General features: G+C 44.6%; 1 protein-coding gene across 3 annotated transcripts; it reads right to left on the reverse strand.

Moving 5' to 3' along the window:
* LOC121574990 (death-inducer obliterator 1) lies at positions 1–26,211 on the reverse strand. Of its 3 annotated transcripts, none has more exons than XM_041887715.2 (16): positions 25,975–26,211; positions 17,959–18,079; positions 16,840–16,958; positions 15,577–16,558; positions 14,439–14,772; positions 13,741–13,965; positions 12,672–12,879; positions 9,015–9,546; positions 8,650–8,809; positions 8,219–8,335; positions 7,896–8,051; positions 7,401–7,554; positions 6,562–7,235; positions 6,215–6,304; positions 5,925–6,120; positions 1–4,366 (listed from the first exon to the last, which is right to left on the reverse strand). In XM_041887715.2, exons 3-16 carry the CDS (start codon positions 16,919–16,921, stop codon positions 588–590), a joined length of 7,689 nt encoding a protein of 2,562 aa, XP_041743649.2. In that variant the 5' UTR covers positions 16,922–16,958; positions 17,959–18,079; positions 25,975–26,211; the 3' UTR covers positions 1–587. The 3 variants fall into 3 exon arrangements, with proteins under 3 accessions (XP_041743649.2, XP_041743650.2, XP_041743648.2); XM_041887716.2 differs by having other exon boundaries at positions 7,944–8,051; positions 12,672–12,882; positions 25,975–26,210; XM_041887714.2 differs by having other exon boundaries at positions 12,672–12,882; positions 25,975–26,210.
* Between the last annotated feature and the right edge of the window lie 290 nt (positions 26,212–26,501).

Genomic DNA, 26,501 nt, shown 5'->3' on the forward strand with positions numbered 1-26,501 from the left:
TAGTCATAAGGTAGGTTTAATTGGCCAAGTTTAAACAAAATCAGGACGTTTCAACTGTAATTAGCAATACTATAGATACAACCATTCAGTGCTTGACTGATGAACATACAAGCACATACTGTCCAATGACGTCAGACTATAGCAATCAATGTGTTTCCTCAATTCTCACATTATCCATTCCAGATATATGGCTTATTATTTCTCTACTTAGAAAAATGTAATTAAAAATATACCAGTATATACACAAATACATTCATATTTACATTACAAGGAAGGGAGTTTATCAGTTACTTTCATGTGATTCTTGTACCATGTGAAGGTACTTTGACAGGAGAAAGGTAGATGTAATATATAAATTACATGGTATAATAAAGTCAGTTGAACTTAAGACCTCAAAATTAATTTCTTTAAATGTGTTAAAATGTATAAAATATGAAATGGCAAAAGGAATACAAAAATGTTTAGACCTTTCAACTACAAGAGCATTCCCAATAACGTCTATTTACATTTACAGTTATGATGCTGAAAGTGAAAGTCACAGGGTGATTGAGTTACTACAGAGAAAAGTTGTCCACAAAAGTAAGACATTATGTGTTTTTATCACTTTCCACCTCTGCAGGTGTATCACTCTCCTTTGGGACATCAGATTTGTTTGTTTCTTTTTTGTCTTCTCTCTTTTCTTTGCTCTTGCTCCTGTCCCGGCGGTCTCGGTCTTTGTCCCTTTCTCTATCTCGGTCCCGTGCTCGGTCTCTGTTGTTTTCTCTCCTGTCAGGCTCTCTCTCCCTGCCTCTGTCCCGGTCTCTGCTCCTGGTCCTGTCTCTTTTCCTTTCTTTGTCTCTCTCCCGGTCTCTGATCCTGGCTCTGTCTCGGTCGTAGTCTCTCCTGTCAGGCTCTCTCCTGTCAGGCTCTCTCCCCCTGACTCTCCCCCTTCCTCGGTCACGGTCTCTCTCCCTGTCCTTCCTCTTGTCTGTCTCTGGATCCCCATGCCTGTCTGCCTCTGGAACCCTGTGTCCGTCTCCCTCCGGAACCCTGTGTCCGTCTCCCTCCGGAACCCTGTGTCCGTCTCCCTCCGGAACCCTGTGTCCGTCTCCCTCCGGAACCCTGTGTCCGTCTCCCTCCGGAACCCTGTGCCTGTCTCCCTCCGGAACCCTGTGTCTGTCTCCCTCCGGAACCCTGTGTCTGTCTCCCTCCGGAACCCTGTGTCTGTCTCCCTCCGGAACCCTGTGTCTGTCTCCCTCCGGAACCCTGTGTCTGTCTCCTTCTGGAACCCTGTGTCGCTCTCCCTCCCTCCCTCTGCTGCGGTCTCTCTCCCGGCTGCGGTCCCGCTCCCGGCTGCGTTCTCTCTCTCCTCGGTCTCTCTCCCGGCCTCTGTCCCACTCCCTCTCCCGGCTCCAGCGCTTTCCCTGGCTCCTCTCCCATGGCCTTGCCCCGTGGGGCCCCTCACGGTCCCTCTCCCTCCTGCGGTCCTCAGACAGATCCCTATGCCTCTCTGACAACCCAGAGGAAACAGGGATTGGCTCCCGGTCTCTGTGGCCACCCTCAAACCGACTGGCCCTGTCTCCACCGCGAGACTCTGAGCCCTCTCTGGTGGAGCTGCTCCTTCTCATGTCAGGCGAGTGTCGTCGCCAGTGGTCATCCCTGTGGGACTCTGGGCTGTGGCCCCCCATGCGGTTTGGTAGAGGTATGGGGCCCTCTAGAGGGGTCGGGAGCAGTGGCCCACTGTGGCGAGTTGGTCTTAAGTCTCCTGGATTGTCAAGGCAAAACCGGTCAGGTCCTCCGAAATGCTGAGGTGGGCCCCCCCGGTTGTCTTGAGGGGGTCTCTGGTCATCATAAGATCCCCTGTGTGGTGGTGGGGAGGGTGCTCTAGAGCCCCGAAACTGGTTAGGTGGATGGAAGCGCTGTCCACCCACATCTCCACTGGGAGGCGGGCCTCCCCGCCCCTCATACTGGTTGTGTGGAGGTCCTCTGTAAGAGGGGCCTGGTGGGGGAGCCTGGTTGTCTTTGTACATGTGTGAAGGGGTCTGACCCTGGTGATGGTCCATGCCCTGCTGGTAGGAACCAACACTGGCATTGTTGTACTGATCTACAGGGGCTCTTGGTGGGTCGATCATGGGGGCTTGGGACCCGTGATCCCCAAAATGAGAAGGCGGAGGACCTCTGGGCCCGGGAAAGTGGGATGGAGGGGGTCCTCTGTTGTCAAAGTGGCCTGGGGGAGGCCCTGTGAAGGGAGGAGGGGGGCCTCTGGGTCCAGGGAAGTTGAATGGAGGAGGGGGTCCACTGAACCTTGGTGGAGCTAAACCATTTTGCCCGTCAAAAGTAGGAAGTGGGGGAAGGCCTTCCATGAACTGGCCTGGAGGGGGGCCTTGCTGCCCCATGTGCTGGGGAGGCAGGGAGCCCATGGGGGTATTGAACATCTGGGGAGGTGGGGCTCTCTGGCCCATCGGCTGGAATGGAGGGGGTCCTCTGGGTTGCATTATGGTCTGGGGTGGAGGACCAGGGGGTGCCTCATACTGCTGCTGAGAGCCTCCCCACTGGTTCTGATAGGGAGGGTAAGCAGCAGGAGGTGGCCCATACTGAGAGTACTGAGACTGGTCGCTCTCCACTTGCATGGGTGAAGGAACCGGTATGGGTGGAGGTCTCTGCATAGGTAGAGGGCCTGACAAGGAAGGAATACTCTGCATGGGTGGGGGAACTGATATGGGTGGTGGTCCAAGCATTGGTGGTGGACCCTGCATCGGTGGGTGTCCAAGGTGGGGTGGGAATGTGGTTGTTGGGGGAATGTCAGGAGGAGCTCCATAGTCCATGTAGCCTGATGTTTCCATGTGTAACATGTGGGAGGATTGGGTGTCCACCAGGGTGGAGCTATCCTGGGTGACATTCTGAGACAGTACATGAATTGTAGGTGAAGTCGAGGAGTTGTTGTTTGCGGACATGTTGTAGTAGCCAGAGGATGTAGACCCTTCACTGTTCTGCTCAAAACTAGAGATCTCTCCTGTTTTTAAAATGCTGGCTGCATTTGGCCAAATACTGTATTTGTCAAAGTCACTCTTGGTTGGGTCGACTTCCACAGTTCGTTTCTCCACGTAATTGACCTCCATATCAGGTTCTACACGCTCACCTAACAGGGGAATGGACTCCTCTGTTGTGTTTGATTCCAGGAAGGGAAGAGATTCTGTTATAACCTCTTCTTGGGACAGTGGTGTTTCTGGCTCTTGGACATCAGTCTGTTGTGGTGGTGTGGTGTCTGTGACAGGAGCAGGAAGAGGTGTCTCCTCTTTTTCTATTGAGTCTGAGGTTAGCCTCCTGGGGTCCCTACTCGGCCTGGGGTCCCTGCTCTGCCTTGGGTCCCTTCTCTGGTTAATCAAAGGAGCGGCAGCAGAGGAGGATTTCACCAACTCATCAACCTTTTTGCCCAGCTGCAGGAGCTGACTGTTGGCCAGTAGGGATGGCTGTGAGATCAAGCTGTCAGTGACTGAGAACGAGGCAGCTGATGTCCCTGTGGTTGACCTTGGTTGGCGGATGGATTCCTCCTGCTTCTCAAGCTGACGTTTCTGCTCCTCGATTTGTTTGTTGAGATCCTCCAGCATTTTCTGCTGTTCGGTCAGACCTCCAGGTGTGGTCTTGGCTTGACCAGGGACATTAGTCCTGACCTCCTCAAAGATGGTGTCATCCTCCGGATCATAGGCCACATCGTCCACATCCATAGCCTCTGGCTGCTTGATGACATCAGGTTCTTTAACTGACTTCTGGGGTGCTCCATAGCCCATACCTGGGTCATACTCCTCCTCTGGGTCATATGGTCGGTCATCCTCATCCTCCTCCACCTGCTTCTCCTTAGGAATCTGTCCAAACTGCTGAATAATGGGATCAAGCAGAGTAGCAGGGCCGGCTGAGACGTCAACAGCACCATGCTCAGAAGGGGACATGGAGGCCTCAGAGTCATGCATCTTGTTCCCAAACAAAGTCTTCAGGATGGTCTGAAGGGGGGTGGCATTGGCAGCAGAGGACACAGCAGAACTGGAGGAAGGTGACTCTCTGCCTGTAGCAGGGGCTTTGACAGAGGACAGGAAGGACAGCACTGATGAGGCTGCCATGGACGTAGATGAGGTCTCGGAGGAGCTGAGAGGGGGAGGTGTACCTGGGGGGGTTGTGCTGAAGGGAAGATCCTGGGTGTACCGCAAGGCTTTCTCTGCTTTCACTTCAGCCTTGATGGCTGGGGTTGGTTTTGGAAGGCCGGTGTCATCTAGGTCTCTGATTTGGGTCATGGAACGCTTCTCTTCAGTCTCCAAGGAGGCTACAGCACGCTTCTTGTCCTTCTGGCAGATCACCAAGCCGAGGAGGAGGTTAGGACGCGCTGGTTCAAGTCCTACAAGACAGAAAGTTAAAACAATGAAAATGCAATAAAAACATATGTATCCACTCACACACTTGTATACTGCATATCTCAACTAGATTCAAGAAACATTTCCAGAGATACAGATCTGCTTGAAGTGAAACGAGAGCTTGTTTCAAACACCCCCTGCTATGACAGCAACAGAGGAATTCAAAGACAGGGAATCACATTATGAATGGGAATTTCTTTAGCACACCAAACCAAAACAGATCACAAAAAGGTGTTGATTTAAAGTCACAAGCTGTGGTCTTCACTTTCCATTTTGAATTGTTCAAACAGTCAATAACATGAGCAAAAAATGCCACCTGTATAATCAGGTAAAAGTATAACCATTAAATTATAAAATGAATGTGTCAAAAGAATACAAACAAGAATTGTAAGCCACAGAACCTTTATAGGAGTATTAAGAATCATCACACTGCTGAGCAGTCAAACTCCCCATCATACTTTGAGAAATGTGACTGTCTGTAAACCGCATTAGTCTACATGTTCCTGTTGTTTGATCAAACAACCTCATCACACTTCGAAGTTACAAACACTCAACAGTTTCACTAAGCTTTTCATCTTGCTAGATTGTGATTAGTATGCATTCTCATGAAGTCACTTGTAATTAGTGGACATTTCCACATATTCTTTACGATTCCATATAAAAAGACAATATATTTGTTGTACAGTGCATTCCACTCATCTTAAGTTTTTAATGACACATACTAATCCAACCTCTGCTGACAACAAATTATATGGATGTGTTTCTTGATTCTTAAATTCAGTCTAACAAGTGTTTGAAAGCCATAGATTCTTCTCGCCCTTCATCTTCTTTAAAACGGCAACATGAGTGGGCCCATCTCTGTCCAAGGCTCTCTGAGCTGGACATCTCTCAGGATAACTTACCATGGCTCCCCAGACATTCAGTTTGTGGTATGGAATGGGCTTGGTGCAGGTCAGGTGCTGCCCCTTCAGTTATGACGTGTAAGTACTGGAGATCCACTAATGCAGTAGACCAAGTTGCAGTGTAGAACACTTTAAATGTAACATACTGTGGGGCAGATGTCATTTTCAGAAACAACATCATTACCCAAACATTTTTCAATGGAGTATCTACAGTGCAGAATAAAAGGTGAGCCTTAAAAACAACAGGCTGAGACTGACATCTAAGGCTGCACCAACCTGTGATGCACAACATCCTTTATTTAAGACAGACGTGTGATACAAGGTAATATACACACAAAGTACACATAGCACATAGAAAAAGTACAGAGGGATGTTCATGGAGGAAGGCAACAACAAAAGCACATGATCGCCCCCTACAGTGTATATCATAAATGAACTTCATGAAACAATCTCTCATTTCACACAGAGGAAAACTAAGTAAACTAACTAAACCCTGAAGATACTTACCACTCAGAACAAAATGATTGACTGACATCATTACTAACTTAATTGTCTTCAGGTATATTGACACATCATATTGAAACCAGCATGTGAGTGTTAGGGTTATCAGAGGCCTCTGTGTCTCCCTGCAGATGCTTACCTGGCCCATCGAAAGGTAACAACTTGGTGGGCAGGGGGTCCTTGGAGCACAGGGGGATGAGGTACAGGTCTTTGATGCGGCGATTGTTGTTGGCGACCACTCCAAAGCGCTTCCTGCTGCTGAAATAAGAGAAGAGCGAGACGTAGGCCACCTCCTCTTCCTCTGTGGCTGGATGGAACCGGATCAGACACAGCTCCTGGGGACAGGGCAAACACAAACAGGGGTGTGACCTTAGGGTCCTCGACCAGGAAGTAGGTTGTGTATAAATACCTCATGGTGGACAGCTTTACCTTGGACAGAGACGTCTTTAGTTTCCCCACATAGTCCCACACGGTGCTGGGGGAGATTCGGCCTCCGATGTGGATGGTGTCAGGCAGGTCCTGTACAGGATTAACAATGTCACTTTTGTGTTGAACTCTGATGACATTATTACCACATCTATTCACAACCAGTTCAAACAAGTAATACATGTATTCTGGTCATAATGTACTTAAAGTTTCACTATGATTAAAATATAACAGCTGTCATGTAGTCAGTCTGAGTTATTAGTTCTACAATGTGTTTTTTCTTAGCTCACGTAAAACAAACTACAACTACCATTGACGTACGTTTTTTTTCAAACAAATGAATAACCAACCTCTTTCAGGTGCTCAAAGGTTCCAGAGACCAGGTATGCCTTAGTGACAAACTTGGCCACGGTGTGCATGTTGACAAATCCTTTCCACATCATCTCCTGACTATGGAGGAAGATGGCGGTCTCACCCTCTGGAGGAGGCTCTGACGAGGCAGCTTTCTGCATGACGGGCCTGGGGATGGAGGGTGGAGGAGCCGGGGGCATGGGCAGGGGCCCCTTGGGCACCACCTCCATCACTACAACCGGAGCAGGCTCTGCTGAGATAGCCGGTCTTGAATAGGTATCTGCTGGGATAGGTCTTGAATAGGACTCTGTTGGAATGGGTCTTGAATAGGTATCGGTTGAGATCGGTGCCACCATGGAGGTGTCTGGGGCTGAGTGGGTGACCGTCACTCCAGAGCTGTGTCTTGCCATGCGTGGGTCTCTGCGGGTGATGCTGACAGAGGAGACTGCTGGTGCGGTAACAGGGGCTGGGGGCTGGGGCGGAGGTAACATGATGCTTGCGTCCTCCTGGTACGGCAGGGGCTCAGGGACTGGCATCTCACTGCCGGGATAATTGACCGGCGCACCTTCACCTGAGGAGGACCTGGGCAAGCGCCTCACCTCTTGCCTCACCTCGGGCTTCTTGGAGAGTTTGGCCTTCTTGGCTGCTGGTTCATCGTCTGCAGACTTCTGGCCTGGAAGACGGGAGACAGAGGCTACTTAAACCTTCAAATCCACTAAGTGAAGCATGGAGTAATAGGAATGAAGATATTTCCTCAGAGATCTTTGATGGACATATGCCACCGTTTCTTGCATACCATCAAAACACTTCACCTCTCATTCTTTTCATTCATTTTTACCTGTACAGATTTTGCAGTTGAGGTCAAAGAGGTGGGCCCTGTGTTCGGCCGTGGTGTCCCGCATCATGCTGAAGATATCTGGCAGGGCACTGCCACGCTTCACCCCAGCCTGAACTGAGCCAGAGGAGGGAGTGGAGCCAGCTTCCTCTTGTTCCTGAACACATTGGAAAAGGAGACCAGAGAGACAGTCAAATCTACAAACTGACTTTCAGTGGATTCTCAAAATAGCACCATAGCCAAATCTGATGAGGGCCTGAATACCAAAATTATTCTGAGCAACCATTTGTTGTATGGCAATAACGTTTTCTGATACATGAATCATTAGATCATCTGTAAAACGATAGCTACATTTATGCACAGTGTGTGTGATTTGAAACTGTAAAACCACAATATGTTACCCACATGTTTGCCACCCAGCATAGCATGGTTCTAGTCTTATGCAGGGAAAATGAAGATGAAAGACAAGCAGAAGTGAAAGAGAGAGCCACCACTTACTGCAGCAGATGCCATGTGAGGAGATGGAGAGGTGCCAGAGATACATACGTCTCCATCAGACATTGGAGGAGCATCCTCCATGTCCACATCAGGGGGGCCAGCATCCTGCCTATGTCTCGATTTGGACTGCCCTGTGTGGGATCTAGCGCTGGGAGCCTATGGGACACAATGGAGGTCATCAACTTAGTGTCTGTAGCAATATATGGGAATATAAGGCTAATGATATGGTCTCTTTAGTAGTGATATTTAGTTGCACAATCAATGAAATTCCAAGTCTTGCTCTGTTCATAGAATTATTGGTTCCCGTTATCATGTTCTCTTACCTCAGTGGTGTCAGGCTTCCTCCATTCTGAGATCTCTTTGGAGAGCAGCTCATCTGCACTCAGCCTCACCAGCCTGAAGGGGCTGACCTCTCCCCAGACCACCCTGTAGAAAAGGCCCTGAGACAAGCACAACACACTGTCATTCACATAATTCTAGGTCTGGTAGGCTGCACATCTGGGTTGGAGTGAACATAACTTCCAATATTCAGGAGATTAATTTAAATCCAATTCATGACTCACGATCAATTAATGTAACTAAATTTACCCACATACCAACAACGCATTACTATAATATAGAAAGACAGTTTGTCATTAAAATGTACATGGCTTTCCAACATTCAGCATATTTGGTTTAGCCTACACAACTTATCACATGACTAGTCTCTTCTGCAGACACAAAAGAGCCCAAGTCAGTGTTTCTGTGGACTGACCTTGTTTTTGGGGTCCTTCAGGTTGAACATGAGGCCCCTGTACTTGTTCTTGTACTTGCTGTCCGTACACAGGCAGAGGTTGAACATCTCCTTCTCAATGTTGACAGCCAGTTTTCCCACCTCGTTCTCAGACATATTCAAATCATCACTGTCACTCACCCTGGTGGGACAATGAGATACAACTCACATTTTAGAGCTCTAAATTAAAAGTTACAAATAAAGATTTCAGGCAAATCTATTTCCCATTGGCCTACAACAATCTTATTCTCTTAAAAATATCAACATTCAGATGAAAGACCTTAGGTAGCATGAAGTTCACAAAACAATACAAACTATTCTCTCAAATAGACTTATGGGGTACGCACCTCTTGTATAGGATGTCTGTGAGCGAGCGGCGGATGTTCTGTCTCATCTGGTTGTTGGGCGGAGCTGTCGGGCACATCATGGAAGGTGCTAAAGTAGCTGGTTCATGGCGTCGGGAGGAGGGGGCTGGGGATGGTGAGGACAGGATTCTGGACGGACTACGGTCTCTCTGCTGGGGCTGGGCCTGCTTCTTAGGGATGGTAAAGCTGGACTTGCCAACCCTCAGGGCCCCTGTGACGTGATGTCGTGGGGCGTCTAGAGAGCCAGGGCCAGAAGGGGTCAGAACAGCAGGTGGTGGAGGTGGTTTCTTGGATTTGGTTGTTTTTTTAGGAGGGGGGGGTGGTTGTTTCTTTGGTGCCTTAGCACTGCTGACTGGAGTTGCTGCTTTATTGCGTCTGGTGTATGTCTTTAATACTTTGGGGCCACGGGTCTTCTTTCCTCCTTTGCGCGGCGCTGTGGAAGCAGGCGACTTCTTCTCAGGAGGGGTTGGTTCCTTCTCACTCTGGTCCTCTTCACTCTCCTTCTTTTCAGGAGCTGCGGAGGATAAAACAACACACTTTAAACCCAAGTAGAAACAGTATGTGAACCATCATAAACATAATGTGTGAAGTAAATAGAATTCAGAATTTAGGACATGTAGGCATATACAATGTGATCTTGGGGTGGTGTAAGATATCCCCACTTAGGTTCACTTAATGACTGACTGCCAGACAGCATCTGACCAGAATGCATACAAAGAACACAAAATATTGGTGATTTGAAGACAGGACCTCCTCCCTTTGTTGGATCTAGAAATAAATACCTTGCAATTAGAAACACAAAATAAACCTGCTTAAATACATCATTCCATTCACTGAAACAGCCAACCATATGCACACACACAACAACGGGTTGAACAAATATAAAACATAAAGATAGAACTTAGAAATCTCCATTATTCTCTTGCAAAAATGTATTCATGTATTTGTGTAAAGGAGCCATTGTGTTGGCGTTGCAATTTCAATCCTCTTCTCAACATCAGTTCAAATGGTGGTAATCCTCTTCATGAAGAATGTAGACAAGACTTCAGTATTATCAGAAAGGATGAGTTGACTAAATCCTCACAGGCCTGACTGTGTACTAAGTGAAGAAAGCAACACAGTTCTCTCTGATATGAATGGTGCCTGCATAACCAACATTTTACATCTGTTCCTGAGCACTGGACCCCAATCAACAACCCATCAGATAAGAACATATCCTAGATATGTGTCCTAAAAGACACCTGTCTAGAAAGTCACTGGGTACAGGGTTTTCTCCACAAAACTAAAATTATATTGGTTTCTCCCTTTGTCTGGTCTTTGAAGAGCCCACCAGTTGACCCACTCTATCAAGTGGCCCAAAAACAACCAGTTTCCCAAAAGTTCAACTGAACTTGGAACTTACCATGTCTGGGAAAAGAATGTCTGAACATTAATCTGCCTCCACTACCCACCTAAAATCTGATATTTTCACCACTGAAAATTCAGTGCTGTGAGGCTAGCACACAAAACAGTCCTAACACCATCTACCTTCAGGGGTACACGTATTTAATGAGAATTCAATAAAGACAAAATATGTATATTGAATATAAACAACCTCAACAATTCAATAAAAAACTATTCAAGATCAATGCAACATCTTTCCACAGACATTGGAAAGGAAAGTGAAAGGGGGATACCTAGTCAGTTGTACAACTGAATGCATTCAACTGAAATGTGTCTTCCACATTTAACCCAACCCCTCTGAATCATTGGTTGTGCATGACAAGTATACTAGTACAAATTACTTTTGTATGACCATGTCAAAATATGTACATCAATATTAGTTATAGCTTTGTTAAAGCACATTAAGCTTTTCTGCCATGTCTGTGTTGCTCATTACTAAAGTATGAGGATTCTGGCTGTACATGCAAAACAGCAATACCTGCGAGTGCCATCAAGAGAAAATGCTACTGCCATCATCAATTACACAATTGCTAATTGAGCCAAAGGCACAGACCATTCACCTCCAGCCCAAACCGTTAAACCGGTTCTTACCTGTACAAAAATAATCACTTGCATGCTTTAAAATCACTGCATGTTCATTTATGCTGATTTCAAACAAGACCACCTGTTTAGACACACAAAAGGTAGCAAAGGCAATTTCAAGTTGACTGATTTGTACAAAAAAAATATATATCTTGTTGTCAAACAATCAAAATGTCATAATCAGAACTTGTATGTCTGCAAAATAAGATATTACAGATCAGAGGATATAGACATGCGAGCAGGTCATGAGTGAATCACATATGACATTTCCACTCACGGCCGAGAGTAACAGGCAGCTGGTATTATGGTGGATAAGCTGATTCCTGAGGGCATGAACTACCAAAATACCTTGCGACTGCCCTCACACTCCCAAAATCCACAACCTGTAATAACTGCCCTCATAATAAGTAAGCTGGATAAAGCTAGGAACCAAAGCAGAGTTCCTCATAGTGAAAAATATACTAAATTGTCCCTAAATATATCTTTCAATAATTTCATATCAGTAAATCACAATTGTGGTATAACTTTTACGTGACAACAGTCTGCCTCTCTGCTCTTTCTGTAGTTTATGAAGACTCTGGTCTTCCATTCTTCTTGTGCAGTCATTCAAAAATACTTCTGTGCAGTGTCTTCAGCTGGTCTTGTCTCGGTAGAAGAAACTATAGATTTCCTGTCCCAGCTGTTCCCCGTCTGTCTGCTTCAGACTTTCACTTCCTTCTGGCATGGTGTAGATCTGTGCCACATGCTGTCTGAGAGCAACTGGCCAGGACATCCCCAGTAATCCAAGACCTCTCCCATAATCAATCAAGGCATCCAAAAATCTGTCTTAACACCTTTTATTTTATCGCCAGTGTCCCAGAGGGAGTTTGGATGCATGACATTCAATATGAATAATAATGTTAACTATTTTAAAAACCAGCACGTTATTCACAAAGCTAATAGTGAATACTTCCATGGCTGCGCTGAAGAGACGTATTGCTTAATTAAATCAGCAGTGAGCTGTATTTCTGGATAGTCCACTGTATAAATCCAGGGATAAAAAGTCACAGACCTACCTGCTGGAGAGAGGAGGGAGGGACTGCCTTCAGATGAACAGCAGCGTTGGTAAGAGGAGCGCATGGAGAGATATTCACACGCACCACATGGGTGCCAACACACACACGTAATATAGTCACCTAGGATTTATATAAATCTACATCATAAGTAATCCCCAACCATTGCTTTGTTCATGGTTACTGATTTTCTTTTTAACAATAGGGTTTTCAAAATAAATCCTAAAATACTTACCCTTGTATCCATTCATAGCAATGTGTACTTATCCACTCTGCATACCTGACTAAGTAACCATGCCCTGGAACATACCCTAAAACTCTGAATACATTTGGGGACCCATTGTCATTACTGTTTTCCGCACAGATATGGGTCATTCATCTAAGGCATTACGTCACCATGATAACAACCACATTTACAATGGGCAAACAATGTGGTTTTTAAAAAAAAACCATCATAGATCAATGCATATCATACATTCAACAGGCTCACTTGACAACCCCTATAGTGTGAGAAGATAAACAGTTAAGAGTGGATTATTAAGACCTTCAAAGAGATACATACACGTTTTGTTTAACACTGTTGGTGGTGCTATGGGTGTAGTCTTTTCTGGCGTTACTGCATTGTAATTATGGTCGCTGGACCAGGACGACATGGCAGGTGGTGGTGGATGCTCTTCGTGCTGCTCTTCATCACCATCCTCGTCAGCCTCACCGTCAGACTCTTCCTCCTCTGTGGACTTCTTGCTGGTCTTCCTCCCTGTGGTGGAACTCTTCTGGACGGACAGACAGACATGCAATCAAATCAGTAACGGGGCACAGGAAGGGTTTCATATAAAAATATTTAAAGTTATGTTGTTATGTAATGCAGGATGATGCATTTTTGAATGAGGAACAAGGTTATTCACATTATGTGAGCACAAGTTCATTGAATTTCACCTGTGGTGTGTTTGTGCATATGTTCGGCTCAATAACATACTTAATGATCAAAGTCTGACATTGACCTCAATTCACCTATACATCTAATAAAAGCAAATGGACAAAAGCACATCAATATACATACAAATGTAAACTGTTGCCAATTCATTACATTGGGGAAAAAATTGCAATTTAGTAAATCATATGAGAGTTGTCTGTAATTTATTAGACACCATGGAATAGATGAAATAGCAATTGAATAGCAAAAATATTTCTCCTGGGGCAATGTCGCCCTGTCCCTCCTCCACCAGATGTTCCTCAGACCAGAATTGTGTTCTGTAGTTCCTACTGATGCAATCAATCACCAACCTTCCCATGAATGTTTGCTACCAATGATGCAGAAAAAATTACAATCTAGCAAGTAACCAATAAACATTATTTCAGGTCACTATAATTACTCAGATATTTCTGGAAAAAATCTAACCAGCTGTATAATCCATTAGTCATTGGCAATGAGATATTCACACTCAATTTCATAAGAAATAATAAATAAGAAGAAATTGGTGTCAATTTTTGTGGCGATTTAGAGAAAGTATTTCAAAACACTTGAATGTATTAGGCCTATGCTTAATTTGGGCTCCACACAATTTATTACTAACCAGTTTCAGTAGGTGAAAACCTAAACATATTTGGTATCTTATGAACCCCATGTTTACCTTGGGCGTTGCCCTGGTACCAGGTGTTTTCTTCTGTCCCTTGGCCTTGTCTTGGTCTTTCTGCTTAGGTTCATCTTTCTGCTTGGGCTCGGAGATGGACTTGGCTGCCATGGCTGCGGCGGCATGTCTCAGGATACACTCGCTGCCGCAGTAGACAGAGTCCTTCAGAGCATTCTTCTCACAGCCTGGCCCGATACATTTGGGCAGATTAGACTCCTCTGCCGCCTGTTGAAAGTCAAACAGGTCACACAGGTGCAACATATACAATACCACTGACAGATTCATGTATAGGCAAAAGTGTCAGAGGTTATAATATACAAATATCCATATGAAGTAGGGATGGGCAGTTGAAAGAAAGTGTGTTCGAGCACTATCAAACTATTTATGGGGCTGATGGCAAAAGAGTATGCCAGCGTTGTTCCAAATACAGGTTGTCCTGATTCAACTGAAAACGAAAACCTATTTTCACTACAAACAATAAACACATCTCAGAGTTTGAAATGCTTACACATGTTGAGTGCTTGTATTCAATTATTAGTAATAAAATAGAAACCTTCAATCAAGTACTCACACCCATCCCTAATATGGAGCTCTCAGATGTCTTTCAGAAAGCGATTATTGGCATGACATAAACATGAATAGTTTTTTTTTGTTGAGTTCATCCACTGGAGCTATGAGAAAAGTAATAGAAAACCTACTGCCTGAAAAATCTTGATCTTCTTTTTCCCACTGGGGTTGGTTGTTTTCTCTATCCTCCCTTTGATCCCCAAGTCATCTCCACCCTTCTCATCTGCGCCAGCAGCAGCTGTAGGTGAGGAAGCTGCCACAGAGGAGCTCTGCTCGGCCTTGCGGGCCCCAGGGGCAGCTGCTTTGGGTTTGCCATTGGGCTTGGCTGTCTGGCTCTTCTTGGTGGTGCAGTTGGGGCAGACGTAGTCCTCCCCGTTCCTCTCCATCAGACGTCCACGAGCCTCAGTGATGCCCACACAGTCTCCATGGAACCACTCCTCACAGCGGTCGCAGCAGATCATGAACCTGGGCACACACACATAGAGCACTTAGCAGAGCACAGAGAAACTGCTATGCAAATAGTAGGGGGGGGGGGTTATATATTGTGATATTATTTTTGACGATTATATATCGCAATATTTTTGCGCTAGTTGGCTGTACCGGCACCAAAACTACAGTATTTTACCTTCATAGCTTGTTCTCCATATTCTTTTAAATAGGGAGCCAATTAGTTTTCAGCACTTTTATTTCCATGACTGATCAAAACTTGTTTCTCATGGCTGTCTCTTGTCCCTTCGCAGCAGGCATACGGTGAACAACATGAAAATTGAATCGCAATAAAATAACAGTATCGAACCGCAATACATATAGAATCGTGAGAATCACAATACATATCATATCGGCAGCAAAGTATCGTGATAATATCGTATCATGAGGACCCTGGCAATTCCCAGCCCTAGCAAACAGAGCCACAGTCGTAGACAGAGGGTTACCAATGTGTAACCTGTGATAGTTGGTATATTAATGTGGTCAGCTGTAGCTCAGTTGGTAGAACATGGCGCTTGCAACACCAGGATAGTGGGTTTGATAAGAGTGTCTGCTAAATGGCATATTATTATTATTGTTATAACAGCGTTATAAGGCAGCGACAAAGCTAATATGGTAAAGCATAGTTTACAAGTCACTCAGGTTAACTAATCACTAACCATTCATCCCCTTGTAGGTGGGCAATGGAGGCTATTTTGATCACAATCCGTGAACACAAGCATTTGCAAGAACTAGAGGCGTCAGATTTCCAATTGAAATGCATAATAACATCCAAATGCTTACCTTTTGTTGTGTTTCTGTCGACAGATGCAGTACAATGCATTAGGGTCATATCCTTCAGCGTCGCCCGAGTCACTGGATGATGAGGATGACGGGTATTCATCATCATCCTCATTTTCATCATCTTCCTCCTGGTCTTTGCGGGTCTTTGCTCCTCCTCTGGACTTTGTGTCTCTCTTGTTGGGGTTGGTGCCCCTACCGGCCGCCTTGGCAGGACTGCTGGACCTGGTCTCTACGGGCTTCTCCTCGCTCTCCTCTTTTACCTTCTCTTCCTCCTTCTCATCTTTTTCTGCCACTTCTTTCTTCACAGAGTCCTGCTCTGGCTGAGGCTGCACTGTATCCTCCTCCTCTTTCTTTTCAGGGATGGTTGTCTTCTTGTCCTCCTCCTCCTCCTGGGGCTGAGGCTGGGGATCTTTGGGTGCATCTCCACTACCCTTCTCCTCATTGTCAGAGCTTCCATCATCACTGACCGAGCCACCTCTGCTGCTGCTGCCACGGCCTTTAGCCTTCCGAGTTGTCCTCTTCCTGCTCCTCGTCTTCCTCACTGGGGAATCTGGTTTATCTTCCACAGACTTGGCCTCTGCGTTGCCGTCAAAGCTGGCCTCAGAGGCAGTTTCCGCATCTGTATGGGTCTGGGAGGGAGGGTCCCCACCCTCTATGCTGCCAGGTGCACTCCTCCTCCCCACTGTACGCGCTCTCTTGGTGGTGAGCAGGAACTCCTCCAGCTTGTCAGTGCGTTTGGCCTGCCTCCCGCTGCGGCGCACAGGCCCTACTTGGCCATCCTGGCTCTCAGCAGTCGTGTCTCCTGGCATTTCTCTCTTGGCTATGGTAGTCCGACGGAATCCCCAGGTCTTCTTGAACTCGCTTGTGGTCTTAGCAGATTGCTCAGTCTCCTCTAGCTTTTCCTCAGTAGCATTGTCACCGTGCTCTTGGTCTTCTTTATCTTCTCCGTCCTTCTTCAGGACTTTATCATCCTCTGGGATAGCTGTTGATGGTATCGACACATTAAGGGCCACAAATAATGTGTTTACATTAAGTAGCAGGTTTTGCCAATAAAAAAGACTATGATTTACTAAGCTAATTAGGTCTACAATGTGTATATAGGAATAGTGAAATCCCTTGTGATTCTAGTAATCCTGACCCTACACACTAATCAACACCTTACAAAGAGGAATTACAGAGAATCCAGCAGTGCAGTGCCCATTAAAGTGAGACAAACAAGATGCCCCCCTCATTGACAAGGGAAAGGAAGCTAGTCCAAGGTACCTTGAGAGCTGCTATCCATAGGGTCCTGGCTCTGCTCTGGCTCGGGAGCTAGATAGAGCTCAGGGCTCACATTCTCCTCCATAGATGATGGAGTCACACACTACTTTCAAACAGAACGTCTACAGTTAAGAGAAGAGCACAAAAGACGAGCTGTGAGATAGCTACTCTTGAACTCCATTTAACTGAGGAGTGTGGTTGTTTTGGGGAGGGTGGTTGGAGCAGCACTTTGTCAATGTTAAACAACTTTCTTCATATCGATAGACAACCCTTTTCCCAAAATTATCCAGATTTGTTTTTGTCAGCCATTGCTGTCTTTTCATACCATCAATTTTCCTCCTTTCCACAAACTGGCTACAGCAGGCTGGCTGTTGTAGTTATAATGATAACTCTACCCGTAGTTGAATCGTGAATTTATCCTTGTTAGCCTAGATCCTGTTACACCGCTAACCATGGTAAGATGACAAAACAGCAGCAGCAGAATTTTGATTCAACGAAGTTATGAGTATTCTAAAACTCCTCCTACAGAACAATATTTGTAAATCTTTCAGGTAAAACGGTTTTACAATGCCATATTGTCACCTTGCTGTTCATTGTTACCTCTTAAACTGTTTGCTATTGGAAATTATACTGGTATGACAGAAAATCTGAGGCTGTTCACTAATTGGGCCATGTCGAATTCGTACAATTAAGCAATAAGGCCCGAAGGGGTGTGGTATATGGCAATTTACCACGGCTAAGGACTGCTCTTAGGCACGACGCAACGCGGACTGCCTGGATACAGCCCTTAGCCGTGGAATATTGGTCATATATCACAAACCCCAGAGGTGCTTTATTGCTATTATAAAGTGGTTATCAATGTAATTAGAGCAGTACAAATACATGTTGTCATACCCTTGGTATATGTTCTGATATACCACGGCTGTCAGCAAATCAGCATTCAGGGCTTGAACCACCCAGTTTATAAAAACAAAATAGAACACCACTACCGGGACAAGCCTAGTCTGTTGAACCATCTACATTTACACAATTCCTATTGTTTACAAAATAAATGGAACCCCCGTAAATTAAACAAATAAGTGCATGGCATCCGTTTTATTCTTTGAAAGAACATGAGCCTACCTGCTGCTCTGTAGTGGTAGGGCACTGATTAAGTGCTTCTCTGATGAGAAAGGTGCTACGTTTCCACTCACAGCAGTTTCTGATCAGTACTCATTACAGGTCTGGTACTGGGATCTTGGACCTGTAGATGTCAGAAAACAACCGTTAAGCATTTGAGGGTAAGTCCCCTGTAGCTCAGTTGGTAGAGCATGGCGCTTGCAATGTCAGGGTTGTGGGTTTGTTTCCCACTGGGGGCCAGTATGAAAATGTATGCAGTCACTAACTAAGTCGCTCTGGATAAGAGCGTCTGCTAAATGACTAAAATGTAAATGTAAATGAAATGGCAACAGTATGCAGCCTTGAAAAGCACAATACATCACAACAGGTTGGCACCCATCCAACTCCTAACTTTCAATGTGTGTGTGTGGGACACTTTCAGGGACTTCAGATCATACAATGTCACAGATTCCAAATTCAAGACACTGCTGAAACAGAGGTTGTTCTGACAGTTGGTCTATATGAGACCCACTTCCTTTAGTCTTATCATAACACAATAATTCACTTCATCTAGACCTATTGATCTACTGTAATAAAATATTGCTAAATAATAGTGACTACTGCAAATAAGGTTCAGTGTGTAGGGTACAGATATTGTCAACTTGTTACAAAATATTTGTCGTAATCAAGAGACACCAGTAGATAATCATTATCAGCCCCACCTAATTTAATTCAGATTAACAAAAGATGTATCCCAATCCCAATTGATGACTAAACAAACCTAAAACCCACGTTGTAGTTATCATTATCAAATAATTATCAAAACACAACAAATAGGCCTACATGTTATAAACAATGCCTGCTCTTACGTCCCCCGCACCCACCCCCCCACAGCAGTTGGACTGAAAACAGATACAGTGGGGGAAAAAAGTATTTAGTCAGCCACCAATTGTGCAAGTTCTCCCACTTAAAAAGATGAGAGAGGCCTGTAATTTTCATCATAGGTTCACGTAAACTATGACAGACAAAATGAGAAAAAAAAAATACGAAAATCACATTGTAGGATTTTTAATGAATTGATTTGCTAATTATGGTGGAAAATAAGTATTTGGTCAATAACAAAAGTTTCTCAATACTTTGTTATATACCCTTTGTTGGCAATGACACAGGTCAAACGTTTTCTGTAAGTCTTCACAAGGTTTTCACACACTGTTTCTGGTATTTTGGCCCATTCCTCCATGCAGATCTCCTCTAGAGCAGTGATGTTTTGGGGCTGTCGCTGGGCAACACGGACTTTCAACTCCCTCCAAAGATTTTCTATGGGGTTGAGATCTGGAGACTGGCTAGGCCACTCCAGGACCTTGAAATGCTTCTTACGAAGCCACTCCTTCGTTGCCCGGGCGGTGTGTTTGGGATCATTGTCATGCTGAAAGACCCAGCCACGTTTCATCTTCAATGCCCTTGCTGATGGAAGGAGGTTTTCACTCAAAATCTCACGATACATGGCCCCATTCATTCTTTCCTTTACACGGATCAGTCGTCCTGGTCCCTTTGCAGAAAAACAGCCCCAAAGCATGATGTTTCCACCCCATGCTTCACAGTAGGTATGGTGTTCTTTGGTTGCAACTCAGCATTCTTTGTCCTCCAAACACGACAAGTTGAGTTTTTACCAAAAAGTTCTATTTTGGTTTCATCTGACCATATGACATTCTCCCAATCCTCTTCTGGATCATCCAAATGCACTCTAGCAAACTTCAGACGGGCCTGGACATGTACTGGCTTAAGCAGGGGGACACGTCTGGCACTGCAGGATTTGAGTCCCTGGCGGCATAGTGTGTTACTGATGGTAGGCTTTGTTACTTTGGTCCCAGCTCTCTGCAGGTCATTCACTAGGTCCCCCCGTGTGGTTCTGGGATTTTTGCTCACCGTTCTTGTGATCATTTTGACCCCACGGGGTGAGATCTTGCGTGGAGCCCCAGATCGAGGGAGATTATCAGTGGTCTTGTATGTCTTCCATTTCCTAATAATTGCTCCCACAGTTGATTTCTTCAAACCAAGCTGCATACCTATTGCAGATTCAGTCTTCCCAGCCTGGTGCAGGTCTACAATTTTGTTTCTGGTGTCCTTTGACAGCTCTTTGGTCTTGGCCATAGTGGAGTTTGGAGTGTGACTGTTTGAGGTTGTGGACAGGTGTCTTTTATACTGATAACAAGTTCAAACAGGTGCCATTAATACAGGTAACGAGTGGAGGACAGAGGAGCCTCTTAAAGAAGAAGTTACAGGTCTGTGAGAGCCAGAAATCTTGCTTGTTTGTAGGTGACCAAACACTTATTTTCCACCATAATTTGCAAATAAATTCATAAAAAAATCCTACAATGTGATTTTTTGGATTTTCTTTTCTCAATTTGTCTGTCATAGTTGACGTGTACCTATGATGAAAATTACAGGCCTCTCTCATCTTTTTAAGTGGGAGAACTTGCACAATTGGTGGCTGACTAAATACTTTTTTTCCCCACTGTAACTAAACCTGGACAGGTAAAGATAGCATTTAGATTATAATTAATTTTTTAACAATCCCTCTCCGTAGCATGATAAACAATATCCCTGAGCAAAAGCGCCAGACCACAGATTGCTCAATAAAATATTCCTATTAGCCCAAGTAATTTAAGCTACGAAATATATTTTTTAACTATTTGCTCAACAAAGACAGACAGTTTAAGAAAAGGGAATATATTCCCCAAAATCAAAGCAGCTTGCTATATTTTCAAATAACTTTCAGATCAGTCTGGCCTGACCATTCCACTGACAATACCACAAGCATGAGGACCTCCAAATCATTTCCACCTCAAACATGTCTGAGAAACTTGTGCAGAATAAATAGAACCAACCATGTTGTAATTGTATAATGGTGGTGGGAAGGGAATTGATTTGAGCAATCATTCAAAGCATGGATACTATCCTCCAACAATGGCATGAGTGACTCAAATGAATCATCAATGCAGCATGATCGATGAGACAGCCTATAGGGAGGTCAGAGGCCTGGCAGTATGGTGCCAAGACAACAGCCTCACCCTTAACGTGGGTAAGGCAAAGGAGCTTATCGTGGACTACAGGAAACGGAGGGCCGAACACGCTCCCATTCACATCAAGGGAGCTGTGGTGGAGCGGGTCGAGAGCTTCAAGTTGCTCGATGTTCACATCACTAAGGACCTATCATGGTCCAAACACAGCAACACAGTCGTGAAGAGGGCACGATAGGGCTGGGCGATATGGCCTAAAAAAAACAGATCTTTATTTATTTTTACTTACGGGTGATTCACGATATACAGTGCCATCGGAAAGTATTCAGACCCGTTGATTTTTTCCCACATTGTTACGTTACAGCCTTATTTTCAAATGGATAATAACAATACAATTATCACATCCCCACACAATACCCCATAATGACAAAGCAAAAACAGGTTCTGAATTTTTTGCTAATTTATATATGTAAATAAAAACTGAAATATCACATTTACATAAGTATTCAGACCTTTCACACAGTACTTTGTTGAAGCCCCTTTGGTAGCGATTACAGCCTCGAGTCTTCTTAGGTATGATGCTACAAGCTTGGCACACCTGTATTTGGGGAGTTTCTCCCATTCTTCTCTGCGGATCCTCTCAAGCTCTGACAGGTTGGATAGGGAGCGTTGCTGCACAGCTATTTTCAGGTCTCTCCAGAGATGTTCGATCGGGTTCAAGTCCAGGCTCTGGCTGGGCCACTCAAGGACACTCAGAGACTTGTCCCGAAGCCACTCCTGCGTTGTCTTGGCTGTGTGCTTAGGGTAGTTGTCCTGTTGAAAGGTGAACCTTATCCCCAGTCTGAGGTCCTGAGCGCTCTCCCTTTATCCTGACTAGTCTCCCAGTCCCTGCCGCTGAAAAACATCCCCACAGCATGATGCTGCCACCACGCTTCACCATAAGGATGGTGCCAGGTTTCCACCAGACGTGATGTTTGGCATTCAGGCCAAAGAGTTCAATCTGGGTTTCATCAGACCAGAGAATCTTGTTGCTCATGGTCTGAGAGTCCTTTAGGTGCCTTTTGGCAAACTCAAGAAGGCTGTCATGTGCCTTTTACTGAGGAGTGGCTTCCGTCTGGCCACTCTACCATAAAGGCCTGATTGGTGGAGTGCTGCAGAGATGGTTGTCCTTCTGGAAGGTTCTCCAATTTCCACAGAGGAACTCTGGAGCTCTCTCAGAGTGACCATCAGGTTCTTTGTCACCTCCCTGACCAAGGCCCTTCTCCCCCGATTTCTCCGTTTGGCTGGGCGGCCAGCTCTAGGAAGAGCCTTGGTGCTTCCAAACTTCTTCCATTTAAGAATGGAGGCCAATGTGTTTTTGGGGACCTTCAATGCTGCAGAAACGTTTGGTACCCTCCCCCAGATCTGTGCCTCGACACAATCCTGTCTCGGAGCTCTACTGATAATTCCTTCGACCTCATGGCTTGGTTTTTGCTCTGGCATACACTGTCAACTGTGGGACCTTATATAGACAGGTGTGTGCATTTCCAAAACATGTCCAATCAATTGAATTTACCACAGGTGGACTCCAATCAAGTTGTAGAAACATCTCAAGGATGATCAATGGAAACAGGATGCACCAGAGCTCAATTTCGAGTCTCATAGCAAAGGGTCTGAATACTTATGTAAATAAGGTATGTTTTTTTTTTTTATATATACTTTTGCAAACATTTCTAAAAAAAACGGTTTTCGCTTTGTCATTATGGGGTAGTGTGTGTAGATTGATGGGGGGATAATTTAATCAATTTTAGAATAAGGCTGTAATGTAACAAAATGTGGAAAAAGTCAAGGGGTCTAAATACTTTCCGAATGCACACAGCACAGAAGCGTCAAAGGAGACGAAACCAAAAAGACAGAACACTCGTAAAAACTGAAAATACGACAAACCTAGATTCTAGCAATACAGGAGGCATTTGGAACACGGACCTAAAACATAAATTAGAGTTAATCTAATATAATTTCATTTATCGCCCAGCCCTAGGGCACGACAATGCCTCTTCCCCCTCAGGAGGCTTTAAAGGTTCAGCATGGGCCCACAGATCCTCAAAACGTTATACAGCTGCACTATTGAGAGCATATTGACTGGCTGCATCACCGCTTGGTATGGCAACTGTCTTCGGCCACAAGGCGCTACAGAGGGTAGCGCATACGGCCCAGTACATCACTGGGGTCGAACTCACTGCCATCCAGGACCTCTATACCAGGTGTTGTCAGAGGAAGGCCCAAAAAATTATCATAGACTTCTCTCGGCTACCGCACGGCAACCAGTACCGAACAGGCGCTAAGTCTGGGACCAAAAGGCTCCTGAACAGCTTCTAACCCCAAGCCACAAGACTGCTAAATAGTTAAACCAAATAGCCACCCGGACTATCTACATTGACCCTTTTTGCACTAACAATTTTTTACTCTATACCCACACACGCTATTATCTATCCTGTTGCCTAGTCACTTTACCCCTACCTGTATGTACATATCTACCTCAATTTCCTCATACCCCTGCACATCGACTTGGTACTGGTACCCCATGTATATAGCCAAGCTATCATTGCTCATTGTGTATGTATTCCTCATGTTACTATTTATTATATTCTGCATTGTTGGGAAGGGCCCGTAAGTAAGCATTTCACTGTTAGTCTACACCTGTTGTCTACGAAGCATGTGACAATTAACATTTTATAATATCTCAATGAGAAAGGAAATTGTGGATGGGGGATATACAAATGCAGCAATTAAATAGAGACAATACCATTTCTGCTGTTTTTGGGGTTTGCCTGGGATTCAAGTCAGTCATATTTATCTCTGAATTGGGTGCATTAATTGACAGAACATCTGCAATCAATCATAAAATTTAACTAGGTTGTAAAAGCCTATTAAACTCTCCACACTAAATAAACACTTCACACCAAAAACTTGACATCAAAATACATTAGCACAGCTCTGGGAATGGCTTTGGTTGTATAGAAGTAGTCTAATACACAACAGTTGTTCAGTTTTAAAATGTGCACCCCATTCCGTGTTTCAATGACTGACAAACACACATGCAGGGAAACACTGACATTTACTTTCACATGTTAAGATTCAATATCCATTTACATTGGTCTGATTATTCTCAAATGCATTTCTCATCTCTGACATACTGTTGGGGAGGGCACACCACTGAATATAAATAGTTATCTTGTGCGCCAAAGGACCATATCGACAGTATTAGTGGGCAAATGCAATGCAAAATAACCGCATTACTACAACTCACCAATAGATGAAGCACTTGCCAAAAGATAGACCCTACTGTTATGCTTGTTTACACTGAGCTGCACTGGGGTCGAAAAACGTACCTCAATGCAGGGATGCCACTGTACTCCAAATTGTAACTTTATCCACACTGCTCCATCGAGAAGATTGAAATACTGCTTGTTTTCTGGGAAAACTGCCCTTTTCAGTGTACAATTGCATTTATTCTATTGCTATTTATCCCGTTAGCAATCAAATGTACATGTTAACAGTATCTTCTGATTGCATTTAATTAAAATGTGAGACATAATAATTGTAATCTATTAGCTTCCAAAATGTAAGTAGGTATATATATATATATATATATATATATATATATATATATATCTGTCCGATAAAACATTCTGATTTTATGGCTTGTCCTGCACTTTATAAAACATATATTGGTTCCTTTCTAAACATAGCAATGTGAATGCAAAGAGGACTCGGTCCACAAAATAGGTGAAGTGATCTGGCAAAAGAGATGAGTCCTCATTCAAAGGCAGAGTGGTAGGCCTATTGATATTTCTTCCCCTCCTTTAAAACATAGTAATTAATTAAATAGCCTCACCCACAAAATGCAAAGGAATTTCAAATGTCTGGATTTGAATTTACAGCGATTCAACAGAAGAAAAAGTATTAGCTAGAGAACCACGGTGCTGGGGTGAGAGAAGGGTGCACCACGGATTGTTCCCCGACCATGGTCACGACACACGTAAGAAAACCACTCCCAGAGATCCACCCCAATTGGCATGTGGGAGGAAGGGGTGGTCAATGCAACGTTGTTAGCGAGCTACAATGTTATTCTAAACTAAAGCGTGGGGATGTGACAGTGATACATACAAATGCCTAACGTTATTTCGCATTGTGCTAGCTAGATGGCTAGCTCTCCAGGCCTCACAGAACCATTTAACTAGATCTTGACAACCGTTGTATGTACACATCACATGCTCGACTTTGTCTTTCGGATCATACAAATTCAAATCCCGACAGTCGTATTTGTATTCGGGTGGCTGGCAAAGAAGTATCTGAATGACACAGAAGAAACAATCATTGACACGAACCGCTCATCCTGGTACCGTTAACGTAGCTAGAGCGCAAATGCACGTCGCAAGGCGTCTGCGTCCACTGAGAAATCCGACACGATAGTTAGCTTTCGAGTTAGCTAGGTCGTATGCAACAAGGGGGTCATATTAAACAGATAGCTAGATAACGATGAGATTTGTTGGATGGCTAAATATCCTAAGCCACATTTAACTAGCTAGCCAAGTACTTGATGTTTAGTAAACAGCACTGAAGCAGAGAAGCTCGAGAAGGATCACACACCCACCACTTTAATTTAGCAAACTAGGTAACGTTAGCTATCACCATGCATGGTGACCTCAACATGTATTAATGCCACCAGACAAAATGTGTTCATGCACACACAGATAGGGACTCGTTTAAAGCCAAATAATTTAAGTTTACGAACATACAATTAGCGTGATGTATTACCCGCAAATGACATTGCAAAACGCGTAACGTTAGCTAGCTAGGCCACCACCATGCTTCGCCTGGCTAGTTAGCTTGCTGCTTACAACTAGCTAACGTTAGCAGCTTTCTAGCTAGATAACTTTCAAATAGAAACAGTATTGAAACGTACTGTAGCTAGTAATTGACAAAGAATGCCACACAAGTATAGTTTGGGTATATAATACGTTGCAATTCGACCCACTTGTAAACATTGACGATATTTTACGTTCTTGCACTGTCTCCGTTTAGTCCTCCATTTTCATTTCGTCTTGGTTGGCTCGCGCTAGCTGGCAATGCAGAATGGCGCTGACTGATTGTCAGCTAGAGGAGACCTATCTTGCTCAGTTGTTACTACAGCGCTAATTCAGGACAGGAGGGGAAAGGCGGATTCTGATTCCAAAACAAACCCCATGTAAACCAGGGCATTGCCATTCAATCTACAGTAGATTAAGCGATCACTTTATTGGTCAATTGCACACAAGGTCCAACGGAAACGTTACTTCCGTTTATAACCCCGGGAGCTGTTGTGGGGGGTTAAACTCAAGGGCACAACGACAGGCAATGGCATCTAGGATTTGATACCTAGATGACATTGCAGCTCACTTCCCGTCAGATTTTTGTAGGCACACTTGTACTCCAAATCAAAATTCGAGGTCACACAGTACAAAAATGGTGCCATCAGAGCCCTGCTGCTACCTTGTTGAATAGCTCTCAGCCCAAGGTCTTTAT

The sequence above is a fragment of the Coregonus clupeaformis genome, chromosome 10 (genome assembly GCF_020615455.1).
Source record: "Coregonus clupeaformis isolate EN_2021a chromosome 10, ASM2061545v1, whole genome shotgun sequence".
NCBI classification, from domain to species: Eukaryota; Metazoa; Chordata; class Actinopteri; order Salmoniformes; family Salmonidae; genus Coregonus; species Coregonus clupeaformis.